Source organism: Danaus plexippus, assembly GCF_018135715.1.
Source record: "Danaus plexippus chromosome 13 unlocalized genomic scaffold, MEX_DaPlex mxdp_15, whole genome shotgun sequence".
In the NCBI taxonomy this organism is placed as follows: domain Eukaryota; kingdom Metazoa; phylum Arthropoda; class Insecta; order Lepidoptera; family Nymphalidae; genus Danaus; species Danaus plexippus.
Window position 1 is genome coordinate 1580846 of NW_026869849.1, and position 17721 is coordinate 1598566.

Below are 17721 nucleotides of genomic sequence, written 5' to 3' on the forward strand. Positions count from 1 at the left end.
GTTAGCCTGTTGTTTTTCTAACTGTTAATCCAAAAAATCTAACCCAATGTACTTAAACGCAGTTTTAAATACAATCTTTAAAGTAAATAAAAGAGCTTCTACAAACCTCTACAACTTCTTATAAAATTTTCAAATAGAATTTTTACTTATTTTAGTCGTTGCAGGGAAATGTAATAATCTTCTGTATTTTTTTAATGATTATAGATGGAAGTATGTTTGAGATGTGTTTTGGTCTTAATTATAAATATATTTATATAAAATCTATCTGTACTTAAAAATATATAAATCTTATAACGTTATAAATACCATACTGTTCTATCAATTTAATGATTTTTGAATGTTTATACCTAATGAGATTTAAGACTTTCGCGAGTTTTATTCAAATAAATGAAACTAATATTTTCGGATATACTACGCGTGCTTTATTTTTGTAAAAAACTACATACTCCCGACGTTTCGGTTACTTTTCAGCAATCGTATTCACGGGCAGGCGAGATGTGAAATACGTTATCACGGAAAAAAAAATGTTTCATTTATATTTTTATACCTAGTTATGGCTGATATTATGACGGACATTCGATTAGGTAAGTAAATACTCAATTTAAAAAACGCACTATTAATTCGGTCAAAATAAAATTGTCAGTTTGACGTTTCTCAAGAACCTGAGAATATTCTTTGACATTTAAACACCTACGAAGAGCAAAATTGACGTTTTATTTATACAGCTTAGTGGTCTTATTTACCACTAAAAATGGCTTTACTAGCTAGAACGGGTGTTTCTTTTTTAAAGAATGCAGTGCTTTCAACATCTGTACGAACGTTATCATTAACAAATAAGTTAAATTTAAAAGAATGTGAGTAAAAATTTATGTTAATATTTTGTAGATAACCTCAAATCAACTCATTTAAATATTGCAGTACAAGAACGCAAAGAAGGCTCAACTCTTGTAGTAGAAGGTGTAAATGTTCCTTCACCTCGGACTGAATTGCTAATTCGTGCGGAAAATATAAAGGATTTAGTTCAACCTGAAGGGACCCCAAAGGAAACCTGTTACATGTGTGCCCTGGGCTTGGATGTGAAGCATACTGATGTGTTAATTCTGAGTCAATTCGTCAGATCTGATGGTTGTATGTTACCTCGACGTATAACTGGTTTGTGTAGACGCCAACAGAAAAAAATTGGGAAAATGGTGTCCATGGCACAGAAAGCTGGTATGAAACTTATTTCATTCTTCTTTATAATATAATGACACTAATAAATTTTATGTATGACTTTCGTTATTCAAAAACAAAAGTAAAAAAAGAATTTAATTTCTCTACAGGTGTAACATTGATTATATATTATTTTATAATAGATATATATATATATATATATATATATATAACCTGGTTACCATATATGTCTAATGTCGATATTTAAGTGCACATTTCTTTCTCTCAAACTTCCAAAGTCTATTTGGATAAGGTGATGGGCAAAAGTTAGTTTGACATAAAAAAAATGAACAAACTCATGCTAATAAAGGTCCTCTTAATAAAAATCCTTTGCTGCATTCTCGAAAATCAACAATCTTCATATAGAATTATCTTAATTATTTATATGAAATTGTATAGCTTAGTTAGTCCGTTTTAACAAATGAAAACTTTGAGAGACAGCATCATTTACCTTTATATTATGTTAAATTTTAGGTTTGATGATAAATCTGACACCGAGTTTCTGTAAAAAAGATCCTAAGAAGAGGTACGGCTTTAAGAAGTTCAACTCGTACTTCGATGAAACAACAATATTCCAGAAGAAAATACCAACGCCCTTTGAACTTTTGAAGAATCGATAAACGAGCATAGTGTAAAATATTATGTATAAAATGTTATTTAAGTAGTAAAGTATAAAACCTATATTGATATATTTTTTTTTTATGCTAAGGCTTCATTCGCACTGGAATTGTAGAATATTCTGCCAACGTCAATGTTTATTTGTTGGGTGAATTATAATCTTGAGTGCTGTGCGGAGAAAACACAAACGAGTTTGTCGAATGGTATAAATGATTTATTTTACTGTTTTGATTCTAATTTTCATTTAAAGCATTTTTAGCCTAATCGTTCTTTAATGTCTTGGTCATCGAAAACTAAGGCAATAGATTTAAATAAGGAAATACAATGAAAAGCACCAAAAACATATAATTACCTTTTATTTCGTTGTCTATTATTTTAGATTCATTAATTTCATTAACTTTCGACATCAATTTCTCACTTGAGTATTGCTTCTGGTTTCGTTCTATTTCAATATAAATACACCATCTCATAATGGACATAGTTTCTTTTTGTCATTTGCAAGATTATCTCTAAACAAACTTATTTTCTATAGACGTTTAAGTAACGATACATAATTAAAATATTTAATACAAAAAATGAGACACATTTTTGGTACTGAACCCTAAAAAAAACATACAATAATAATATTTTCACCTTCACATCTAGCTACAATGTGTTAGAATAATCCTACTTATTAGAGTAATGTTCTGATCTGATCACTAAAACAAATATATAATTAAAAATTAATTTAATTACGTCTTATATTTCAGGCATAAAATCTATGACTGGAAACAATAAACGAAGGGTACATTACAGCCCTAACTTTAGAATTTCAGACTAGCAACTGAGAAAGTTCATGGGAAAATAATTAATTAATGTTTACTTAATTTATAAAATTATTTTATATTCTAGATGCATTTTCCCTCACTAGGTGTATTTTAGTTTTCTAATTCCAATATTATAGCTGGATGTGAGGTTGCTAGTTCTTAAAGAACTTTGTTAGACATCAGCGAAGTCTGAGACATTGGCCTTTCGCCGGGTTCATACATCACAGCCGCTCATATAAGTACAAGTAGCCGAGATCCTTTGGGGGGTTCTCTGACAGAGCCACCTGTAACAAATATATTGGATATCATCAAAACAATGCGAAACATTATTTATTATATATATATATATATATATATATATATATGAATAGTTAGACATTTTATCGACAAAGTTGTGTCCGGTTCATTAATTTTCCTAAAAGCAGTTGCAGTATCTTGCAGTATGAATGTTCATATATATTTCGGAAGTATCAAACTTAAATATTTGATTAATTGCAAGTAAATTGAAACAAAATTAATAATATAAAATATATTCATACGAAAACGAACCTTATTGTCATTGAATATGACCCATCTTCCTTCATGCAGTATGTGACACACATAGTGACCGACCATAGTTGATGTTCCCATGTGAGAGATGAACGCTATGAGTTTGTATTCTGTAAAAATAATTAATACATTACACACTGAACTCATAGCTGTATGAAAAGTAAAAAAAAATACAAGCAGTTGTTTTTCATTGATAATTAATTGTTATATAAATATTTTTTTTCTCTTAAAACAACCGTTAACAAATACAGTTTTCCTATTTCCAATTAAATTAAATATATCATACAAATATGTACCTATCATCATTAATTTTAATTCCATTTAAATTGACTTAAATCATTAGTCAATTTTATATTTTAAATGATTATTTTTTTCTACATTTTACCGACGTTTCAGATGTGTTTCGTGTCGGCTGCCCGTGATCGAAACGTCGACAAAATTTATAAGTCAAATAATAAAAAAAAAAATGCGGTATCTGAAAAAGTTCCATTTAAATGAGTAAAGAAAATGTTACATCAAGATATGGTTAGATTAAGTACCCCTAAATTTGCATAATGAGGTCTGAGACGTTCGCGAGTATTCATTTAAATGAAACTAATATTTTCGGATTACTGCGTGTATTTTATTATTTTTCTGTTACTGTCACATCTCGTCCGCCCGTGATCACGGTTGCTGCAAAGTAACCGAAACGACGGCAGTATGGCGTTTTTAAAAATAAGAAAATACGTCTAGTAATCCTGAAATATTAGTTTCATTTATATAACTGCATTTCGAGTTGTATGTCTGTCTGTCTGTTCCACTTACTCTCCGGTCCGTCTCTGCAGCCAGGGTTAGTATCTTCATCGAGTTGTTCAGCGTGGCTGAAGATCCAGTCCAGCGCACGCCCCACGTCACCATCGGTCGCTGTGAGAGCCTTGATAGCCTGAGTCCTCGTGAAGCCCATACCAGTCACTTGCTCTAAACTCGCCTCATCCACCGCTGCTGCATCTGTTTATAACAAATCAATATTACATTATTAATTTCCTATTTTTCTTAATTTTTAATTAATGTTAAAGGTAAACTTCATATTGTAACAATTTAAAATTAAAATTTTTTAAGTATTAACTACATACGTCCGTTGAGTTCTGAATTCTCGTGACAGTTGGAATGCAACGAGTTTTATATCATCAGTCACAACTAAATGTTTATTAGTTCGGATATATTATTCTATTTTAAAAATAATTTTCAATTTGAAATAATTGAAAAAGGGAAAAAAAAATAATGAACTATGAGATAATTCGTCTGTTTATTTTTTTTTTAAGTTTGTATATCTAGCTGTGATCTAGATAAATCTTAATACTTTTATTCGGACAAATAATTTATGCGATTGACATAATAATGATTTCAGTTTAACAAAAATACATTTCCACACATAAATTAAACTAAGAATACATTATAGGTCAAGTAAACCATTTTTAGTGGCCGTTAATCCATTTTTAGTTAATCCATTTTTAGTTAATACATAATATTACTAAATTTTTCTCATTCATCTGACTTGGTTATAACAAAAATATTAAAATATTAAAAATATTACCAGATTTGGCGCCGGGCGCTTCGAACTTGTTGGCGAAGTCCCAATCATTCATGTGCTCCATGAGCCAGTGAGACGCCGCCTCCATACCCGAGTTGTTGCTGTAGTATAGAGCCTTCTTACAAGCCTCGATAGGGAATCCCATGTCCAACTATTAGATAACAAGTACAATGATCGTTAAAAACTGTATTTGCTAATTAATTTTCATTATAATAGTACTAATATAAAATTTATATCAAAAATTCAATGTTCGGGGGACGTGACTGCTAAAGAGAAAACATGGGTAAAGCTCATAATAACTGGTAGTACTATGCTCACTGTTGCCCGCGGCTTTGCCTACATAGTATTTTGAGATACGCGTTAACATTATTGTAAGGTTTACTCTTTAGATAAAAAAAATAATTTGAAATTACATATAGACACTCCAATTGTATTTATAGATGACTTACCATTGTTATATAGAAATGTTAACATATTAGTTGATGTCAACTTTATCTGGTTATGGTCAGTGATGACCAGTTAACATGAACTCTTACCAGTTGAGCCAGCAGTTCCTCGTTGTAGACAGGGGCGGGGGTCTCTGGTGAGGTGTCTGGTAGAGGGCATTCAGAGGCCTGCAGACCGCGTCCACGCAGGCTTGATAGGTCCATCTGAGAAAAAATACACATACAATATATTAAAACAGCACATTAGAAAATACTGAATGAAAATGGTATTAAGGCGAGATGCATTACACGTGCAAGTTGAAAAATAAAATTTTATAGTTGCTTTACCAATCAATCTACAGTGGACAAGAGAGAATAACGGCAGTTCCGGAAAAAAAGTTATAGGATGGATGAAATTTTTATCCCATATGTGTACTTATTTTTTTTTCACTATACGTGAGTTATTTTAATGTAGTAGTGAGTGATGAATGATAAGTTATAAGTGAAATGGAATGTGACACGAGTGAGTGAAACGGCGATGTATGAGTGAAAGAGAGATATGGTGAGATAAGAGAAGTGTTAAAAAAAGCAAATACCACTTAAAAAGACCCGATTATACATATATGTAGTTTAAATTTAATTATTGTCTCAACATTGATTTAAGTTAAAAAAAAGTTTGTTTTGAGGCGATGATAATGCAACCGACCTCCCACGGCATGTCCACGGCCACATCTAGCTTGGCGGGTGTCCAATCTTCTTTGATAGTGAATTTCTTTAACTGGATCCAAAGGTAATCGGGGAAAGTCGCCAGCCGAGTTATTCTAGAAGTAACCAGTATTATTTTACATATAATGAATTTATCATATATTTATAGTGTCGAAATTTTTAAAGAAATTAAATAGAAGCAGTTCTAAATACTTCTATGACATATAATGTACTTTTCATTTAGTGCATATTATGTATATATTTAGATAATGCTTATTTTATGTGAACAAGTTATACATGCTCGGTTTGTTAAGTAATATGCCGTCCAGGATAATGTGGGCAGATCACTTTACTATGTGAGGTTATTCCATATATTACGAATTCAATATAGCGTTGTTGTATACTCACTTGCGAGCAGTAACTTTCTTATTGAGAGCTGAACTAAAGAACTGCTCAATGAGTTCCTCCTTCATGAACGCGTCTAAACACGCTTGAAACGGTATCAGGGGACGGACCACTTCAGACGGATCTCTGAAACGATTTTATGTAATGTTTAATTTTAGTTTTATTATAAATTTTTGTTGTTATTTGGTGACTGAAACTGTGTTGAAAATTTTGTGTACCTTAGAAGATAATTTTTTTATTCAAAATCATTCATAGTTTTATATTGAAACTCTTAATTTCAAATACTGCAATAACATAATATGTATATATCATGGACCAAGATAATTTGGATGTGAGATATAATGAGATCCAAGACTTCCGCGAGTATTCATTTAAATGAAACTAATATTTTCGGATTACTGCGCGTATTTTATTATTTTTCTCTTACTTTCACATCTCGCCCGCCCGTGATCACGGTTGCTGCGAAGTAACCGAAACGTCGGAGTATGTAGTTTTTAAAAATAACAAAATATGTACGTCTAGTAATCCGTAAATATATCAGTTTCATATATGAGATATATTTCTTAGACAGATAACATACAGCTTCTGTCCGCTGGCTTCGGCCGCCGCTCGTCTCTGTTCGTATTCTCTCACTAAGTGCGCGTTGGTAGCTGCGGCCACGGGCACCGGGAGTGGTAGGTGGTGTTCCACGCGGCGGGTGTACCTCACGCCGAGAGACTCCGTACATTGGACACGTTCTTCCACGGTCAACTTCAAACAGTCCGCCGGGTTCGGCTTGTGACGGCTGTTACGCTGTATATAATAAACACATATATCATACCCGCTTCGCTTTTGTTATGTCAGATCTATGTTATCTCTGCTCACAGACATACCTAATCCATATACGAGTTTATCCTGAGTTTTTTTTTATTTTTGTTAACTGTAATGCATATAAATTAAACCGTATACCTCAATAAGGGTCAGGAGATGGAGGTAGAATTCGTGTGCGTCCTGCTGTCTCTTGGAGCTGAACTCTCGATGTCCTCGACCGGCCAGCGCGCGGTACATGTGAGGCGACACTCCCGCCTGCCCGCCGCCGGATGTAGGGAACGAGTAGCGACCGGATATGAGACCAACACCCAATTTAGCGCTGGAATATTATTATACTTTTCAATATATTAAATTTATATCAATTTGATAGATTCAATGTGTTTTAGTCGCTTTTAACAGACAGATTTAGATAATTCCAGTTAAATATTAAGGCTGATTATAATACGAACTTAGTTATGTGAGATATATATATTTTTTATTTATAATTATAAGATATTGATGATGTAAATAAAATATTATTTTCAAGGTGATTTAATTCTATTTTATTCTATTCTCTAGGCTTTTCGTTGTAACAAGTAACGGTGCAACACTTCACTTATGATGTTATATTTTGACTGTCATCTTTTTTGTTAGTAGCAAGTATTATTTAGGCGAATGTAAGATCCTGTATTTTTAAAAAGCAATTACAATACATGTACCTTTTTAATGCTGTTAAGACCAGAAATTAATGTTACTATTTTAATTTCTGTCTTCTATGTAATATAAATAGATTTATAATCATTTTTGAATAAATTAATTTGTTTGATTAAAAATAGTAATAATTTTTTATATTGACAGGTCCTCACGTCTGCACGTTGAAATCGTTAGCAGGATCTTCGGGGAAGGTCGAGAATATCTCTGGCGCGCCTTCCACGTAGCGACGTATGAAGTCCGGCATACGGAAGAGCACCTGAAACGTAATATGGCTACATTATAATTGAGTGAAGCGAACGAAGCGAGCGGAACGCTCTACTGGCAACTGGGGTTATTCATCTTGGCAACCGGATTTCCGTTCCAGTCGAAAGTCGAATTTTTTTTTTGTTCGATAGCCCAGTTATATGGGTGGTATTAATGATATATCAAAACGTCATGTGCACTAGTAATGCCATCTAGTTTAAGTTATGTTACTTACTGTTTATCCCTATTGTATCTGTGTACTGAACTATTGTTAAACTTCGAAACCATTAAACATTAGTACGCTCTTAACATCTCGTTGGTAGTTTTATTAACAGGTGGTTTTGTTAAAAAAAATATCACACGTCAAATTTAAATTTAAGGGCCGGAGAATGCGACCCAAACAAACGATTCGGTAACGAAACGCTGAGTTCGCTTCAGTAAACTTGCATATCCTACTTCCTCATACATATAGGACACTATTTAAAGTGATGTTTATATGAATAAAAATAGCTGTCATGTATATAATGGCCTGTTGAGGAATTTTTGTGTACTTCAAGATTAAATATGAGCATTTAAAATAAATTATACCTAAGGTTGGTGGTTCCAGTTAACTACAGATTTTTATCTCATCGTGACTTCTATGAAAATGAGTTATATGAGTCATTCATCAGATCAGACAAGATCTAGTTCTATGCTGTAACACTCAAATGTAGTTGTATAATAATTCCATCACCTGGACCACACTATTGATGTAACAGGAGTTGCCGAGGTTGTTGACACCTGTGAGTGCTGGTCCGTGCAGCGGTCGCAGCTCACTTCCAGACTCCTGGATGGTGTTCCACTCGCCCGTACGACGGTTCAGTTCCAGCTCCAGCTCCACCATCGACTTCTCCGTCTGCAAGTTTGTGTTACAATAGTTTTTGTATATATAAATGCATTTATTGGACCAATAATTATTTTAGTGCTTAAATATAATGTTATAGTACAATATCTATATGTGTTATGTGCAACAAATTGTCATATAAAATTATGTGCTTCAAAATAGTATTAAGTGACTCCATAAAAGAAATACAGCAAAAAGTTATATATGTATAACTTTTTTGTCTATGGCTTCGTTCATACCACACTGAACAACCAGCAGCATTACCAAAAATACAGCCGGCATGTCGTGTTAATATAATCACACTGAAATTTGGTATAAAATATAGATTATATGTTTCTTTACAATCCATTGAGCAATGTTTGCGCCACAGCCTAACATACATCCACAACCATAGACAATAGAAATACTCTCATATCCTTGTAAATGCTAGTCTGAACCAGTTCTAACCTTCTGTAACTGCTGGACGTTGATGCCGAAGTGTTTGAGGTGTTCCGCCAGGTAGGGGTCCTCGACCATATCGTCTTCGGCGTACGAGTACACGTCGCCAGTACCGTCAGCTGTTATCGTGCCAAGCTTCACAGCGAGCGGATATCCGGTCGCGCGGAAATGCTCCACCTGGAATATACGTCATATACATTAATATTAAGTCGAAATAAAATTTTCTTATATTTTGTTGCTCTTGAATGTAATCCATCGCGTTGGGAATGACAATGAGTTGTTCCAACTGATCATTTACACAGTATGCCTTATGGGAAGAAAACTATGTTTTTTTCCCTAATATTTTGTTTTGAATGTAAATTTAAAACCTGATTATATAATGGGTTGTTTCTGACAATTGACTATTAGATTAAGGCCCTAATATTAAGGGTATGACGATATAATTTTAAATTATTGTAATAGCTTACAAGTTAAATCTTTATATGTATATATACCGCGTGATCGTTTCCGCCGGAGCCATCGAAGAATCTCCTCCCACACAATATGGACCCGTCGGTCAGATTCAACCACAAGTTGTTTGTCAGATCACACTTGGCACATTTCCAGCCGGAAGGTGGTATTTTAACGCCGTTATCTAACTGCTTCAAGTTAACCGAGTGGCTGCAATATAAGGAACATTGTATAATCTTACCAGCATGTGGTTGAGTAGTTAAGTCTCCTAAATAGTTGTTAGATTTGATTCCTGGTTGTTAATATATAATAAAAAAATCTGTATTAATATGTGTATAGGCGAAAAACACTTAGTAAACCAAAATAAATGACATAGTCTAATTTTAAATTATTATAAATCGATTTTATATATTTTTTTTAAATTACTACAAGTCTTTCATACTTAGTCACGTAACAATTATATTCTGTTTATGTGGGTTTTTAAAGCGCGTTCAAAAACCAAATCTATATCAATGGGATAATCTTTAACAATTTCTGAACGAAAACTAAAATTATACCAAGCACCTGACAAACTATTTAATTAAAATTAATTTTAGTGAAAATAGTAATGTTATTTTTATCTGATTATTATATGGTATATTTACACGGATACTTCTCGCTTCTCCCCATCCCAGGTGCCGTGTAAAGCCTCCGCCTCGGCGAGTTTGAATGGAGAATCCGCATCTAGCACAGCCTGAACAGATTTCTTTACCTGAAACATACAAACAACTTATATTATCATCGAAATACGTTTAGCAGTTATGTGCTATGGATAGACAGACGTACAAAACCAGTAGGGTTGTCAAAAGACCTTTTAAAGGTAAAATTATGCTTACCACGTCAGGTAAAGCGTCATTAGGCCAGGGGAATGTGTGAAACCCCGGCAGCACCACAACGTTGTAGTGTTCTGTGTAAGTGTACTTTGGTTTGCCACAGTCAGGGTCGAAGCCACCCTCCACACCGATCGCCAGGCGAGTTATTTTCTTTTCTGGACCATCTCCTGTTTGTTCTGGCTCCGGGATCTAAAAGAAAAAAAATATATGTTTAATATGTAGAATATTACATGTCAATGTTGTCTATAATTGGTGTATTGGATAGTAATCAATATTTTGTAAGAGAAGTTTCTTTGGTATTTTCGGTAGAACATCAGTGACTTCCGAGATAGCATCTTATGTCTTTTTTTTAATAGTGAAGCTAGTTAAATCACAAACTTATTCAAAAAACCGTAATCGATGCCAATGTTAAAAATTTAAATTCTACATATAAATCGTAGACGCTGAAACTCACGGGTTTCTTCTCTCTTAGTATGTGTAAAAACACCGCATTGCCTGTTTTCTGGAAATATTGTTCCACGTAATTTCTTCCGAAGCCTAAAAATGACGTTAGTGACACGTACAGACCCGTCTCCGATTCCTGAAACAAAATTTTCATCGAGTCATTTAAAGTAAACAAACGCATATATTATAAATATAGGATAGTTTTAATGAGATCCAAGACTTCCGCGAGTATTCATTTAAATGAAACTAATATATTTTCGGATTACTGCGCGTATTTTATTATTTTTTCTGTTACTCTCACATCTCGCCCGCCCGTGGTCACGGTTGCTGCAAAGTAACCGAAACGTCGGGGGTATGTAGTTTTTAAAAATAACAAAATACGTCTAGTAATCCGAAAATATTAGTTTCATTTAAATAGTATAGCTCTTTATTGTAACATTTAATACATGATCGTTCGTATAGCGAAATTTTTCAAAAAGTTTTCACAAACACATACAAACGCCCCTATAATTTGCATACCGATAAAAAAATATCACCCGGTGCGGAAATGTAGCTAATTGATGAGGGCTGCTCGCCGGCGAAGCTTTCAGTCTGTAGCCAAACTCCAACATGTTTAAAACTATAGATCTATATTTAGGAGTCTTCCTAGTGTTGTGCGGATTTGGTATAAGCATTCTGAATTTGAGGAGTATCGTGTTTAGAAGAAATCGTTTCTCGTCTATACTTTTATCTGAAAATATACTTCTGTCGTGTATTGGGATAGCGTTTCTGTGTCGGGCGATATACTCTCTACACCCTACGAATGTCGACGCAGTAAATATAGAACTCAGATTTGCTGGAATCCATTTGGGTTTGAACAAAGAAACAACTAATTGTGGCTTCTCATCTCTACTTCTGAGTTATGGACCGCTAGTTGTATCATTGGTCAATAGTTTTATAAGCCTGATCATAGACAACTATATGCATTACAAAATGCTTAAAGACATCAAGACAGCAGAAGATCAGAATATTGTTCAAAGAATTGGAGAAGGATCTAGAAGTATTCGACAAGAGAAGATAAATAAAACTTGCAAATTCTTCAAGAAATATTTTTCATATTTTACTATAGCTTTCCAATGGATTGTACCGGTTCTGATGGCGCTCCTGATGTATCCGATGAATGTCAAAGAAATGTCAACAAATGAAGTTCGTAGTTCGGAGAATACTTGCATGGCAATGTTGGATCTTAGTAAAAGCAATTGTTCCTATAGTTATATGACTTGGGAAACATTTCCAAACATCACAGAATTACGTACATATGTGCCAACGGCAAACTATATGGAAACTATGGAAACCGGAGAACCAAACAGAAATGTATCAAACAATATTGCAACAATATTGAGTAATGTTATCAACATTGTGAGAAATTACAACAATCAAACAGATTTCGTTTACACAAACATAACAAAATCTCTTAGAAGACCGAAATTGGACGACATGTGTATGAGGATATGTTTCACAGATAACCAGAACATGCTTATATACATGTTAATTCTGGCTTTCATCAGCTACTTTGTGCCCATAACTATATCTGCAATAATATTGACAAAAATCCATATAATGCAGGTGAATCGTCCGAGTGCAAAGACATATGTTACCAGGGAGCTGCTATACAATATATTATTCTGGACTCCGGTGATGTTTGATACATTTCTGTCACTAATCATGTGTTCCTTCTCAATGCAAAGCATGAGGACATCTCTGTTCAATGTCATTGCTAATGTATACCAGGTGATCAAGAACTTTATGAACACTAGATATTTCAAAGAAAATGAAATTATGCCTGTTTAATTATGCTACAAATTATATTAACTCTTTAAATAAGCACTATGTTGTACTGTGTATGTAACATGATACTGTGTAGAGTTACAATTTTTATGTATAAAAAGGTTATATGTAATTTAAAAAATTACATAGCTATTTATGAGGGGTTCAATTTTACTTATGCTTATGTTAACACTGTTCATTATAAGTCTCATTTGTTATTTATTAGATGTGTGTATATAATTTATATATTTTTTTAACTTAGCCCTAAAAATTATCTGCAATTAAATGTTCTAATAAAAGTAAAAAAAACAGCATAAATGCTGCCGATTCCCGATCATTCTGTAATCTGAAACCTCATCGATTCTAAATATTTTCTAATAAAAATTAGAACAATAAAATTAAGACTATAACAATATAACTAGTGGTAACATGATATTCTTATAGGATTTACAATTATTTGCGATAATATCCGCATCAAAAGGTTAGAAACAAAATGCAACTCACCGGATTGTCAAAAGAATAAACACATTCATCCTTGTAAACCAACTGCTGGGAAGTTGGAATTGTGATTTTAGGTAAGTGCTGCACTAAAAGATCTAAAGATGCCATAACTTAATAACTCTGCACTCAGCAGTAAGATCTAGTTTCTTTTATTCCACTATCCGTTCTCACTTTTCAGTAAAAGTAAATGATCGGCGTCAAACTAATCTAAATTAAAATTTGATAGTGTTGCTCAGTGACAAGTGTGGGTATATATCGATTAATCCTGCACAAATTACATATCGATATCAATTTTTAAATGTTATCTGTTCCGCGTGTTCCAATTAGATCATATGCAGGTAGTGAAAAAGTATTTAAATGTTTGATATAAAAAAAATACTAAAGATTGTTTTTATACCACAATCATTCTTAAACATTAAATTTTGAATAATATTTATCATATCAGTTTTTGGACTTTACTTTTTTCTAATTTAGTTTTACTAATTCTAACTTCTGTCATATGTCATCTGTTTATAAGAAAATGTTTAACTTTTTAAAATTTATAACTGATAATAATCTACAGCTAATAATGTATACTGAAAAAAATTGCGTAGTGGTTTTTAAAACACGTAATGAATCTAAATATTTGCGTTAACTGCCATGTATATAAAAAATACTAATAAGTTTTAAAAATATACAACGTAAAACCACAAATGTCTGAAATACATGAATTATACGTCACTAGTTGTCATATCTGTTTTGAACTTTGATCAAAGATAATTGCCAATAAAAATTAAAATATTAAGGAAACAAATTAATAATTATTACTCTAATTTAACTTTTTTACTTTAACAATGACTTTGAAGTTGTATTATGATTTAATGTCGCAACCATCTAGATCACTATATATCTTACTTAAAGTTTCGAAGTGCGACTTTGAACCAAAATTTATTGATTTACGTAAAGGTAAACCAATTAAGTTTATCAGATTAAAATAATTTTAGTTATTAGTATTCTGTATTAATTGCATTTAAGGTATATTTTATTCGACGAAATAGAATTTTATTTTTAATCAACAACTATGTCATAATATTAGGGAATTACAAATAATTTAACTACCATTTGTAACCCGTAAATGAACATTTTTGTTCTAGATTCTTAATATTTAATTTATTATTTTTGAATTAAATATTATTATAAACTCATTTAGCAAAATATTTATATTTTTTGGTTATCCAATAAATCCTTTTTGTACAGTTTTGTTTTGTACATATAGTAAAACTATGTAGTTGATTATTCTTTTTGTTTTCAGGAGAGCACTATTCTAATGAATATGCCAAAATAAATAGGTTTCAAAAAGTACCAGTGATTGATCATAATGGTTTTGTTCTAAGTGAAAGGTAATTTTTTTTTCTTCATTAACTATGTATTTATAGTATACATAGTAGTTTCATATATGACTAACCTTATATAAGCAAGAAAAGTACATTACTTTAAAAAATATTATCCGTAACAAATTTTACATTGTTTTACCATGTCACTTAATAGTTCTGGCAGTTTATTATTTATTTTGAGACCAAATGCTTTGTTTGGTACACTGTTTAAATGAATCACTTAAATTTTTGAATGCATTAAAATATTTGCATATAACCATTACATCTGATATTGTATTCATTAAAACCAAATGTAATTTTTTTCAGTGTCGCCATACTGAGATACCTATCAGGAGAGAATTTAATACCACCTAGTTTGTATCCGAAAGACAATCAAATCCGAGCTCGTGTTGATGAATTTTTAGAATGGCATCATATTGAGTTTAGACTTCACTTGTCTATGTATTTTAGAGTTAAAGTAAGTACAACATGTATAGAACTACTCATTAGAAGGATTTTTAAGTAACTTAAATTATATTTTTTAGCACATGGACCCCATAATAACGGGAATACCACCAAACCCAAAAACACTTAAAGGTTATGAGAGAAGATTAATATCAGCGTTGGAAACTTTTGAGAGTCAGTGGTTGAAAAATGGCAGTGAATTTATAACTGGCAACAACATTACTGTAGCTGATTTGTTTGCTGCCTCCGAACTGGAACAACCAAGTATAATATTTTATATTGCTTTAGATTAACTATGTTATGTTTAAGAATTATAATACCAAAGGTTTCTGAAATGTCTTGGAATTTTAGATTAGAATCTTCCTGAAGTAGTTTATAGCTTTTGTTCATCTATCTTTTATATTTTCTTATTTATTCCAAAAAAATAAGAATTTTCCCATATTGTAGTGCTAATAGAAGTATTATTAATTATTGCATACACACAGTATTTCTTGCTACTTTTTTATGCTATGGGTTCATTCACACTGGAATTGTGGAATATTCTGCCAATGTCAACGTTTTTATTTGTTACGAATTATAATCTTGGGTACTGTGAGGAGAGAACACGAAGGATTTCTGTCACTTGTTTACTTTGCTACTGCGATCCTCAATCAGTGTTGACGAATGCTCATATTTGACATTTAATACCGTCGCGCCGGGTTAGAAATCGGCTAAGCAGTTATTGTAGAATGTTCTCGACATTGAGTGGCAGCGCCATCTCGTGACGAGTGGACGAAACTATTAGCTACACGTTTTCTAGAACATTCCTGTTGTTGATGTTTGTAAACAAATAGATATAAAGGAGAATGTTATAGTAATCGGATTGTCGCGTACAAAAGGGCAGTTAGGTCGGCTTTCGAGAAGTTTTTCTAGAAGCGATACAAACGATATCATCTGTGATCATAAGAAAGTAAATATTTAGGTCCTTCTGTTAAATACCGTGTTTATATTGCTAACCTCGCTCCTAACAATATTTAATTTAATCATATCTTGTATATTATTGTTTTTGATATTAATTTTTTTTAAGGAATGGCTGGTTACAATCCAGCAGAGAGATTTCTCAGAATTGGATCCTGGTGGAAGAAGGTGCGGGAACACTTCAGCCCCTATTACGATGAGGGTCATGTCATATTGAACAAGATTGTGAATAAGCAAAAACAACAAAGCTCTAAATTGTAATATAAATATAACTATTAAATCTAGTTCTAAGATATTCCAGTCAATGTGACAAGTACTTAAAATATAAAATCATATATATATCTTTCTATATTATATAGTGTTTATTCCAGTCGTTTTGACACAACTTTTGTGATAAGTAGTGGTAACTTTTTTTTGGACGTATTTTAATATTTTTGTATAATATATACATATTTTATGGCATTTTGTGGGTAGTTTTATAACTATGGCTCTGTTATTGTACACTTGTTTTACGATACGTGAATAAAATTTTTTGAAATAAATTTTGTTTATTTTAAACCTTATTTAGCATTGCAGCTATTTTAATTGTCAATGAATTTAATAATTGCTTTGGTGGAGTAAAATTTCTAATATATATAGTAGTAACTGAATTCGAAATTAAAATTTTTATCTTTATAAGAAATTATAGTTTAGAACTGACATGTATAATAAAATGATTTTAAGGTCCCGTTTTAAAGTACCGACAATACAGCTTACCTGAGTAAGATACGGTATGATTTGTAAACTAACCAATGTTTAACAATTTTGGTGTTAAAGAAAGAAAAAAAAAATAGGTTATAATTATTATTACTATAGCAATAAAATGAATAATCATAATATAGAGCTTACGGTTCCTAGAGAGACCAACATCCCCAAAGACCATGCCATCAAGGTCAAGAAATATTACGAGCTCACTAAGGAATTCAATAGACATAGGTTCGTCGTGGGTTTGTACGCGGTAGAAGTGGGAGCGAGAGGTCTAACGGGAAAATCTCTCTACAGCCTACTAAGAGACTTGGGCCTGTCCAGAACTAATATCCATATATTCTTGGAACGTGCGTCGAAGGCAGCCCTAGTAGATTCTTTTCAAATTTGCTTAGGTAGTGAGAGCTTGGACAGTGGAGGTGAGCGTTTAACGCGCGTTAGATAGAGGCCCCTTAAACCTACACCTGGGTCGCAAGTCCCAGGCACTGTTGAAGCTCCTCTCCATGCAACGCGATGGGCCCGGCACCCGCACGGTGAATCCATGGAATGCTAAGAGATTTGGTCTTGGTTGATTCAACAAATTTTTAGCTATCATCATTCGTATTCATTAATATCGCTATGCGTCACTAGATGACGTTACTTGTATCAAAATGTTAGTCGAATGTTTGAATTCTGGAAAATGTCAATTAAATTGTTGTTAGTATCACCATTAGATGTTATGATATTTCATTTTATTTTAAATTGCGTATTAACATATAAACAAAGATATTAGT

General features: G+C 32.5%; 3 protein-coding genes across 4 annotated transcripts; 2 read left to right on the forward strand and 1 right to left on the reverse strand.

Moving 5' to 3' along the window:
* Positions 1–538: 538 nt before the first annotated feature.
* On the forward strand, positions 539–1893 carry LOC116769940 (large ribosomal subunit protein mL66). Of its 2 annotated transcripts, none has more exons than XM_032661168.2 (3): positions 539–584; positions 886–1212; positions 1687–1893. In XM_032661168.2, exons 1-3 carry the CDS (start codon positions 554–556, stop codon positions 1830–1832), a joined length of 504 nt encoding a protein of 167 aa, XP_032517059.2. In that variant the 5' UTR covers positions 539–553; the 3' UTR covers positions 1833–1893. The 2 variants fall into 2 exon arrangements, with proteins under 2 accessions (XP_032517059.2, XP_032517058.2); XM_032661167.2 differs by lacking the exon at positions 539–584 and adding an exon at positions 683–854 and having other exon boundaries at positions 919–1212.
* A 276-nt stretch (positions 1894–2169) lies between these two features.
* On the reverse strand, positions 2170–13674 carry LOC116769942 (ubiquitin carboxyl-terminal hydrolase 5). Its single transcript, XM_061527741.1, has 17 exons — positions 13434–13674; positions 11134–11259; positions 10683–10868; positions 10452–10558; positions 9852–10017; positions 9367–9534; positions 8770–8931; positions 7946–8049; positions 7239–7419; positions 6871–7082; positions 6294–6416; positions 5887–6001; positions 5292–5405; positions 4759–4906; positions 3990–4172; positions 3186–3295; positions 2170–2920 (listed from the first exon to the last, which is right to left on the reverse strand). Exons 1-17 carry the CDS (start codon positions 13536–13538, stop codon positions 2858–2860), a joined length of 2373 nt encoding a protein of 790 aa, XP_061383725.1. The 5' UTR covers positions 13539–13674; the 3' UTR covers positions 2170–2857.
* Positions 13675–14150: 476 nt separating this feature from the next.
* Positions 14151–16746, forward strand: LOC116770421 (glutathione S-transferase theta-1-like). The gene is made up of 5 exons (XM_061527855.1): positions 14151–14375; positions 14722–14809; positions 15110–15260; positions 15328–15511; positions 16314–16746. The coding sequence occupies exons 1-5, from the start codon at positions 14264–14266 to the stop codon at positions 16463–16465; spliced, it is 687 nt and encodes a 228-aa protein (XP_061383839.1). The 5' UTR covers positions 14151–14263; the 3' UTR covers positions 16466–16746.
* The last annotated feature ends 975 nt before the right edge of the window (positions 16747–17721 follow it).

Coding starts and splice junctions, on each gene's coding strand:
- LOC116769940 (XM_032661167.2), top strand. CDS start 752: ATGGCTTTACTAGCTAGAACGGGTGTTTCTTTTTTAAAGAATGCAGTG. Junction 855..918: donor TAAGTTAAATTTAAAAGAAT/GTGAGTAAAAAT, acceptor TAAATATTGCAG/TACAAGAACGCAAAGAAGGC. Junction 1,213..1,686: donor GTCCATGGCACAGAAAGCTG/GTATGAAACTTA, acceptor GTTAAATTTTAG/GTTTGATGATAAATCTGACA.
- LOC116769942 (XM_061527741.1), bottom strand. CDS start 13,538: ATGGCATCTTTAGATCTTTTAGTGCAGCACTTACCTAAAATCACAATT. Junction 10,869..11,133: donor TACTAAGAGAGAAGAAACCC/GTGAGTTTCAGC, acceptor TTTTTCTTTTAG/ATCCCGGAGCCAGAACAAAC. Junction 6,002..6,293: donor AAGAAAGTTACTGCTCGCAA/GTGAGTATACAA, acceptor GGTTACTTCTAG/AATAACTCGGCTGGCGACTT.
- LOC116770421 (XM_061527855.1), top strand. CDS start 14,264: ATGACTTTGAAGTTGTATTATGATTTAATGTCGCAACCATCTAGATCA. Junction 15,261..15,327: donor CTATGTATTTTAGAGTTAAA/GTAAGTACAACA, acceptor TATATTTTTTAG/CACATGGACCCCATAATAAC. Junction 15,512..16,313: donor CTCCGAACTGGAACAACCAA/GTATAATATTTT, acceptor ATTTTTTTTAAG/GAATGGCTGGTTACAATCCA.